Raw genomic sequence first — 10,166 nt, forward strand, 5'->3', positions numbered from 1 at the left:
AAGAAACGAAACACACTACAGTCGATTTCTCGGCCTGCGAGAGACTGTGACCTAGATTTAAAATAGTGATACTCAAACGGTTGAGGAGTTGCTCCCTTTCAGCGACTAGGTTGTAGAAGCTTCACAGCTCTCTACTGTCCTTGTGCACGGGAAAAAGCCACGACTGAGGGTGCGCTGAGCTTTTATCACCTGAGTGACGTCACCGTAGATTCTTTAGGGATGGCTGGCACGCAGCCAATGTCCATGCTCGTTCGGAGTTCGAACTTAGGAATTTATGACTAGGTGTACGTTATAGATGGATTTCTAAACGGTTAGTCACTCTAATTCAGGCTTTATGGGTTACATATAGGCCTCTCTATTGTTCTCATCAACACATGACTAGAGGCTCCAACAATATTGTACTTAGTACTGCACTTTATTTTTCGGATGGCTGTTGTAACTTAAAATCTGAATACTTCTTCCAGCACAGTTATACAGTCTAACTATGCATGCATAAACCAAAGCAGAAGTAGACAATGCTGGTACAGTGTTAAGGTATACACCAGGCTCTACCATAAAATACTGGTGTACTGCACATTTGAGATGATAGATTTGATTTTTTTCCAGTCGTTTGATGAGTCTACAGGAGGACGCAAACACAGGGCAATGGAAATACAATGAGATCTGTATGGGGATGGAGTCGACTTGTGCCTTTCCTGGACTCATCAACAATTACCACCAGTACATCATCTCCTTTGCAGAGGATGAAGCTGGTAATGCATGAGCATATGCACAACACAAACACAGCTGTACATTTACATAATTAGTCTTGATATATTATTATTATTGTTGTTGTTTTCATCATTATACTCTACATTACCGCTCAGTTTGAGTGTATGCATATGTGGTTGTTAATCTTTGTGTGTCAGTCCTCTGGCTGGCTGGCGACCCATCCAGGGTGTAACTCACCCGTAGTCAGCTGGGATAGGGCGTTACCCTGACAGATAAGTGGTATAGAAAATGAATGGATGGGTTACTAGTATTATTATTATTGTTATTTTGTTTTATCAGGTGAGCTGTACTTCATGTCGACTGGAATACCGAGTGCTACGTCACCTTCAGGAGTTGTGTATAAATTGGTTGATCCCTCAAGGTGAAAAATATAATAATTTCTTTGCTTCAGTATTTCATCATCCTTACATAAAGAAAGCTTGTGTTATTTGTCATGTTCACTATGCAGAGGGTATGTACACAGTTAATTCTCAAAGTATTATTTTCTTAAAGTGAAAAGGGAAAAAAAATCAAATTGTTAAGTAAAAGTATGTAGAAATGATAATCAGTGCAATGCTGAGAATAATGCAGTAGGTTACTAAAACAACATGAAAATAGCCCTTCTTCTTCATAATGAGTGCTTTAATACATAAAATAATTGAATTGTAAAAAGTACTTACACACTGTGCTATTGAGTAAACTTAAAATCTGAATATTTCTTCCAGCACAGCTATGCTGTATAACTATACATGCATGTTCTTTAAGGCTTTCTCGAAGTACTTTTTGAAATGTATGAAAGTAAAGTAGAGGTAGACAATACTGATTGATATTGCATAAAGTTTTATGTAAGGCTCCACCATAAAAAACAGTGGCAGTGTCTTGTACATTTGAGATCATAAATTAGATTTTTTCCAGGCGTTTGATTGGTCTACATAAATGCAGTGCAGTGGAAATACAATAAGATCTATATGCTTGTTGCATCTTCTACAGATGCTAAAGGGAATGCTTTGCATGTTGGCCACAAATGCAAGAGGATACCTTGCGGTTCAGGATGACGCGCACAATGGCATAACATTATGTATTGGACTTTTCATTAGCTAAAAACATGTTGTGAATTTCAGACATGATTACATCTATCCCTACAAACACTAATAACATTAATGTAGCCTAACATTATTCATATTTACCCTCAGCTGTGCAGAAATACAAGGCTGAAACAAAATGCATGGATGAAGATTCGTGGGCTTGAATGTTGATTTAGAATTTGAACGTCAGTGTTATGAACAAAATTTATGACTGCTTGGTTCTGTCATAATGTAAAGTGAATTTTCTATTTCTTGAATGACTGTTCATTACAGTCTTTGATCCTCAGAGTTGTGCAGTATCATTATCATATTTGGCTTTGATGTGAGTTTTGGTCTGTGTTTTCTCAGTTGAAAATGGAGGTGGTACTATCTCTATTCTGGTAAAAAAAAAAAAATATGTAAAAATTTAAAAGGAAAAAGGAAATGAAACCTAAATTACCCTTCTCTGACATTGTTTCATATACCTCTTAGCTCTCCTCATTTCTCTTAGCTATAGATAGTTGTGCCACCTAATTTGTTTCCCAAACAACAAGTTAATTTGAGCATTTCCTCACCACTGTAAAACAACTGTAACATAAGCTGGAAATAAAAAAAAACAAAAAAAAAAAACAAACTTAAAACATTTTAGAAAAACAAGGTTTTATATATGTCCACTTCCTTGTGCTCTGTCTTGCATGCAACAATATTTCATTTGTTTTCGTTATTTGTATTTCAGACGTGCTCCCCCGAGACATTGTCACTATGATCCTCTTCCTGTCAGAGTGAAGAGTAACCTAATCAAATTTGTTCCGCAAGAAAGTGAGTCCACTTCCATAACATTTTGACTTCACTACTGACTAGTTACAAAGATAATTAAAACTGTTCATTCACTGGTTTTTATTCATACTTAATCTTGTGTCTTGTCATAATTATCCCATTAGCATTAATCAATGTCGAGCCACCAAACAAAAACAAGCTTGAACTACAACCCACAGAGTCCTACAACTGGCTTCAAGAGCTGATTGACCATATAGGTGAAGTAGGTTCACACCCAGCCACCCCTTTGCCAAACCCAACTGCTACCAAACCACCCAGACATTCAAGGCGAAAAGGCAGACGCAGAAAGGGCAAATCCAGGGTGCAGAATGTGCCAGAGCTCCAGAATGGAGCGGTGAGGCTTGTTGGGGATGAACATGGCCGCAATGACCACGGACGGGTGGAGATCTACATTAATGGAGAGTGGGGCACTGTGTGTGATGACCTGTGGACCATCAAGAATGCTGCGGTGGTTTGTCAGCAGCTTGGCTTCTCGCATGCTCTAAAGGCAGCAAAGAGCTCAGAGTTCGGGGAGGGCAAAGACCTGCAAATACTTCTGGATGATGTTCAGTGTGAAGGGATGGAATCCAGCCTCTTGGACTGCAAACATGCTGGTGTCGGGATACATAACTGTGCTCATTATGAAGACGTTGGGGTGATCTGTGGCAGCTCGAACTACACCATAGAAGTCTGAATGTTTGTGAAGTCAGAACAGAGCCAGTAACTAAATCCACCCAAGATTAAACCCTTTTAAAAACAGATCTTTTCAGTATATTCTTGGTGTAGAATTTTCTCATTCCAATGAATGAGCACGCCAAACAGACCACAAATTTGTGCCATATTTCCAACAGCTACAATGGAGTTAAATAACATATGACCTACAGTGTATTTTCTTGTTAGTTCATTACAGTAAAGAAAGGAGAAGAAAGATAAAGGAGAAAACTTGTAGAACCCAAGGCAACCACAGTGCACTGTGGCACAATTTAATAGAATTTACAGGTGATTGTATAACGTTCAAGAAATCACAATCTAAAGCAGGACGTGATGTATGTTGAGGGAACATCAGCAGAGTCAATCCTTGTACTAAATTCAGTTCAATTCAATTCAAATTGAGTGCGTGAGAGAAGGAGCACACATGCAGAGATGCATAGCAGCAGTAATAATATCAGAATTATTGGAACTGTAGTTAATGATAATGACAATGAAGTCTACAGAAGGTACTATGGTGATTATGATAGCAATATTAGTAACAACAATAATGGTAGCAGCTGCAACAGAGTAGTAATAGAATTAAAATAGATTATGACTAAACAGTTATAATCGCAGTAAGTTTCAAGCAGGACCGCAGCAGGTGGTCCAACAATAATCCATGGGAACCTGTGAGGCGAGAAAGCACAAGGACTCCAGGGAAGAAGTTGAGTTTAGTGATATGCATTAATGGGACATAAAGTGTGCAGAAAGAGAGGTAAGAAAGAAGAAAGAGCTAAAGCATTCTAGAGGTTATGTAGGAGACAGACCACGTAAAATTCAATGATATCTAAAACTGGAACCACAGGCAAGGTTCTTCAGATATGTCACCCACATTTTAGTAATCAGACTAAATTTTTATTTTTTATTTGCTGACCTGAATGTTTCATTTGAATGTATGTTTGGCATTATTGCATGAAGTCTTTGCCTTCTCAGTTATTTGTTACCTTAACAAATTTCAGTGCTGAATGAATGTCATATTTCCTAACACATTGAATGTTCAATACCCAGTGAGCAAATGTTTGGTCCGTAGCATGTATTCACTGATAAATGATTTTAATAAAAGCTTTCTATACTTTGGTTTACCTCACACACAGACCAAAATACCACATATTTAGCTTACAATACCATGCTGCTGAAACTTAATGATCTATCTGTGATTATGTGTGTTTGTAAAGTTAGAAAATGTGGCACTTTGATTGGGGGGTTGGAAAATTGAGTTTGGTGGTTTCTGAGCAAGACACTGAACCCTACACTACATTCCAAATTTTTATGCAAATTGTATTTAAGTGTCATAAAGATAAAGTTTTTTGTTTTTCAATTAAACTCATGGATGGTATTGTGTCTCAGGGCTCTTTGAATCACTGAAATCAATCTCAGACACCTGTGATAATTAGTTTGCCAGGTGAGTCCAATTAAAGGAAAAACTACTGAAGAAGGACGTTCCACATTATTAAGCAGATCAACATTTTCAAGCAATATGGGAAAGAAAAAGGATCTCTCTGCTGCTGAACAGTGTGAAATAGTTGAATGCCTTGGACATGGTATGAAAACCATAGATATTTCACGAAAATGTAGAATTTGTGGCTGATTCAGAGTACACATGGGTTCGTGCAGATAAAGGCACAGTGAGGAAGGTTTCTGCCAGAGAAATACGTCAGATTAAGAGAGCAGCTGCTAAAATGCCATTACAAAGCAGCAAACAGGTATTTGAAGCTGTTGGTGCCTCTGGAGTCCCGCCAACATCAAGGTGTAGGATCCTCCAAATGCTTGCAGTTATGCATAAACCTTCTATTCAGTCACCCCTGAACAATGCTCACAAGCAGAAATGGCTGCAGTGGGCCCAGAAATACATGAAGACTAATTTTGAAACAGTCCTGTTCACTGATGAGTGCCGTGCAACCCTGGATGGTCCAGATGGAGAGTAGTGGATGGTTGGTGGATGGCCACCATGTTCCAACAAGACTGCAACGTCAGCAAGGAGGTGGCGGAGTCATGTTTTTGGCCGGAATCATGGGGAGAGAGCTGCTCGGCCCCTTTAGGGTCCCTGAAGGTGTGAAAATGACCTCTGAAAAGTATGTGGAGCTTCTGACTGACCACTTTCTTCTATGGTATAAAAAGAAGAACCGTGCTTTCCGTAACAAAATCATCTTCATGCTTGACAATGCACCATCTCATGCTGCAAGGAATACCTCTGCATCATTGGCTGCTATGGGCATAAAAGGAGGGAACTCATGGTGTGACCCCCATCCTCTCCTGACCTCAACCCTATTGAGAACCTTTGGAGCATCCTCAAGCAAAATATCTATGAGGGTGGGAGGCAGTTCACATCCAAACAGCAGCTCTGGGAGGCTATTCTGACATTGTGCAAAGAAATTCAAGCAGAAACCCCCCAAAAACTCACAAGTTCAATGGATGCAAGAATTGTGAAGCTGCTATCAAATAAGGGGTCCTATGTTAAAATGTAACTTGACCTGTTAAGATGTTTTTGATTGAAATAGCTTTTGATTTCAGTAAATATGACCTCCTAATGCTGCAAATTCAACAAATAATAATTTGGAACAGTGCATTTTAAGTTTTTTATTTTTGAAAATAATAGATAATAATAGACTATAGGTACAGTCCATTTTCCAATTGATGTAGGCCTAATTCAACATTTATTATAACAACATTTATTGTAACTTTAACATTAAATGTTTTGTGACACAGTTTAGTTGTTGCACATTACAATACAGTTCTGACCTTCGCTTTGCCAGGTTCCGGTATAAGCCCAGTACCTACAAATACGTAATGCTATAAATATAAAAACAATACCATATAAATATAAAAACAACCAGAATAAAAAGATAGAACCAGTGAACAGGGATGGCAACAATATTTACAGCAGTATTGCGGAATTGTGCAAATGAAGGAATAGTGCAAATGAAACAAGTAGTGCATAGTTCTGTGCAAAATGGCTGCATTTTGTGTGTGTGTGGGGGGGTCCTTCATGATGCTGGAGGACCTTTTCCTGCATGTGGAGGTGTAAATGTCCATGGTTGTGGATAGAATACGTCCCACAGTCTTCTGTGCAGCTTTCACCATCCTCTGCAGAGCTTTCTTCTCTACCGCAGAGCAGCTACCATGCCGCACGGTGATGCAGGAGCACAGGACACTCTCCACCACACATCTGTAAAAAGATGTCAGGACTGAGCTCCCCAATCCGGCATGTCTCAGCCTCCTGAGGAAGTAGAGGCGCTGGTGTGCCTTCCTGATGAGGCAGGAAGTGTTGTTGCTCCAGATGAGGTCATCCGTTATGTGGACACCCAAGTACCTGAAGCTGGAGACCACTTCCACTGCTGTCCCTCCGATGTACAGAGGAGGAAGGGGGAGATGTCTTCCCTTTCTTAAGTCCACAATCATCTACTTGGTCTTTTTCACGTTGATGCAGAGGTTGTTCTCTCTGCACCAACCCTCCAGGCGTTCCACCTCCTGCCTGTAGTCGGACTTGTCGCTGTTGGCGATGCGTCCACAGCCACAGCTGTATCATCCACAAACCTCACGATCAGGCAGCTCGGATGTTGCGCTGAGCAGTCATGTGTTAGCAGGGTGAACAGAAGGGGGCTCATCACACAGCCCTGGAAGGAGCTGGTGCTGAGGTGATGGGGGAGGAGGAGATGTTGTGGATCTTCACGGTCTGCGGCCTGTTGTGGAATGATTGTGTTGAAAGCTGATGTAAAATCCATGAAGAGCAGACAGACGTAGGAGTCCTTATTTTCTAGGTGGGTGAGAGCTGTGTGGACCACAGAAGATATGGCATCCTCTGCGGATCGGTTCTTCCTATAAGCGTACTGTCTGTCTAAAAGAGGTTTCTAAAGATAGCAGTATATTGGATATCATGGAGAGATCTTGAGTGATTTTTTCTCTAATGTTAGTGATTTTATTGGTGACAAAACTCATAAAGTCTTTACTACTAAGAGCTGCAGGAATACAAGGCTCAACAGAGCTGTGACCCTGCTACAGCTTTAAAGAGAAAACGCAGGTTGTTCATGTTTTGCTTTATTAATGATGAATAATAAGTAGTTCTGGCTTTACAAAGGGCCTTTTTTACGTCAATAAACTATCTCTCCAGGCCCTCTGGGATTCGACTGATTTGGAGGAGTATCACTTCCTTTCCTTGCATCTTGGTACCAGCTTCAGTGTTCAGATATGTGAATTATACCACAGGGCTAGCCTCCTATGATTTGTGACCATTTTTCTCAGTGGGGCAACCATATCTAAAATTGTGTAATGTGGCTGCAGTGTTGTTGACAAAGCAGTCAATTTCTGCTGGAGTAATATTATACTGTGATAGGACCTAAATCTGTCTACGGTATTCTCAGAGGGGCACCTGGTATACTAAACCTTTTTGTTCTTTGCTGTAAGGTCTGTTAGAGTTAGCTCAGAAGTTATAAGTGAATGGTCTGAAAGGAGAGGGACAACTAACAATTTCTTAGTTTCTAGGCCATAGTTGAGAATCAGATCAAGAGTATGATCATGATAGAGTGTTGGTTCATTTACTATCTGAAGGAAACCTATTGAATCTAAGAGTGAATTAAAGGCTATCTTAAGACTGTCAGAGTCAATATCCATGTGAATGTTAAAGTCACTCACTATTATGACTTTCTGTACTGAGCACTATGCCCCTGAAAATAGAGGAGAAATAATTACGCGAGTGATGTTTCCTCAGCATGGATTTTTCTTGAATGAGTTGGATAAATATACAAAAATTAACAATCCACAGAACAAGTTATCTACAGGAAACATCTCTCATAATGTATACAATCTCCTTAAACTGGAACAATACAAACTGTATTAAAGAAATAATCCTTACTTCCATTTAGCTTTTAGTTATAACTGTTAAACCATTTCACCAACTCAGTGAATTTCTCATGAAATTAATCAAAGTGCATCAAAACATACAAATAATGAAAGAAATACACCATCTGTACGTGGATACGGAATCACAGTTAACGAGACAATAGACACACAGCGTTACTAACCATGTCTTTGTGACAAAAATGGAGGCTCGTTCACACACACACAAACTCACATCTTAACTATGAGCAAACTTAATTTTCGGTTACTAAAACATTTCTCCTACTCTTCAAACATGCCAGTAATCCACATAACTGTGTTTATAACCTGTAACATATCTGAAAATAGGGGAGAAATAATGATGCAACTGATGTTTCCTCAGCAAGGATTTTACTCGAATGAGGAAAACACCACGAATTCCCCAGGTATGTGGCATGAATCAGAATTCCTTTATTTATCCCTGGAGGGAAATTCTTGTTTTTACAGACATTGCACATGCAGTATTCCCGACCAAGAAAGGAGAAAAGTGCGGAGTATAAAAAATAGTATAAACAATAAAGATAGGATAAACAATATAAAAACTAAAATCTCAAAGTACAGGTATTTACAAAAACTGTATTCAAATTTTTAAGAAAATTTAAAATACAGGTATGTACATGTGTAAAAAAAAACCCAATATATACATTGTGTCATGATCTGCTGTCCATAAGTCACTGGTTTTTGGATGGATTACACCACCGGTTGTTAACGAGCACGGCAAGCCCCCCCCCCCCCCCCCCTTTGTGCTTACCGCTGGTAGCGCAGTCTCTGTCCGCACGGACCATATGGAAGGCCGTTACCGTCACACTGTCGTCGGGTATGTCCTGGTGCAGTCATGTCTCCGTAAAGCACATCAAACTGCACTCCCGGTATTCCCTCTGACACTGCGACAGTGCCGTCAGTTCGTCCATCTTATTCCCGAGTGACCTCACATTTCCCATGACGATAGAGGGGAGACACGGCTTAAACTTCCTAGTCATAAGCCTCCGCTGTTTCAAAGCTTCCCTCTTCCTCCATAACTTTTGCATTTCCCCTGTGAGTTTTAATCCAGCATTCAGCAGGGATTACTCTCGGTGTTTTCCCTGGAGCGGTGGCCGGCTTCAGGTCCATCAGCTGATCCCGAGTATAAACAATGCGGGCCGCGAGGAGTTGCATCGCCGCTCCGAAAAGTGTAGTTCAGCGACGAACAAAAACACCAAAAAGACCCACAACTTTCCTGGTGTGTGGTACGTGAACAACAGATGGTGCAACTTTGGACATGTAACTGTGAAGGAGATGAGCTGTAGCAGAGACCTGGAGCTGCTAGTGGTGAGTCTATGTCCATACTACATGCCGCGGGAGTTCTCTCATGCCATCACCATTGTTGTTTACATCCCACATGGACACAGCATGTGACGTCGTTCAGTCCGTCGTTGCCAGGCTGCAAACACAACATCCCGAAGCCTTCATCCTCATATCCGGGGACTTTAACCATGTTACATTGGATAATACTCTACAGGATTTCTACCAGTTTGTGGCCTGCAACAACAGCAACAACAACAACAACAACAATGGCGCAGGTCATGGAGGAGGCCCCAAGGGAAACGAGCCGGCGTTAGGAACAGACTGAGACGCAGAGCACACCATTCACCTCCACCAATGTCCAGTCACTGGAAAACAGGATTGATGAACTCAGGGCCAGAAAAAAGTTCCAAAGGGATATACGGGACTGTAATGTCACCTGCCTCACTGAGACATGGCTGACCCCCCTAACTCCGGACCACGCCGTTCAACCAGTGGAGTTCTTCTCAGTTCACCGCAAGGACAAGGACGGGCGAGTCTGGTAAATCAAGGGGAGGTGGTGTGTGTCTAATGGTGAACAACAACTGGTGTGACAACAGGAACGTTGTGTCTCTCAAACACTCATGCACCCCT

The 10,166-nt window shown here is 40.8% G+C and overlaps 1 protein-coding gene across 2 annotated transcripts in view; it reads left to right on the plus strand.

Annotated features, from left to right (window-relative positions):
• Positions 1–3,757, plus strand: part of hhipl1 (HHIP-like 1) — a 41,449-nt gene extending 37,692 nt beyond the window's left edge. For both annotated transcript variants that reach the window (XM_046413953.1, XM_046413952.1), the window contains 4 exons: positions 607–752; positions 1,051–1,132; positions 2,551–2,633; positions 2,756–3,757. In XM_046413953.1, the coding sequence (XP_046269909.1) occupies positions 607–752; positions 1,051–1,132; positions 2,551–2,633; positions 2,756–3,324 (880 nt within the window). In that variant the 3' untranslated portion in view covers positions 3,325–3,757. The remainder of the gene's footprint in view (positions 1–606; positions 753–1,050; positions 1,133–2,550; positions 2,634–2,755) is intronic.
• The last annotated feature ends 6,409 nt before the right edge of the window (positions 3,758–10,166 follow it).

Source organism: Scatophagus argus, chromosome 15, assembly GCF_020382885.2.
Source record: "Scatophagus argus isolate fScaArg1 chromosome 15, fScaArg1.pri, whole genome shotgun sequence".
Classification (NCBI taxonomy): Eukaryota; Metazoa; Chordata; class Actinopteri; family Scatophagidae; genus Scatophagus; species Scatophagus argus.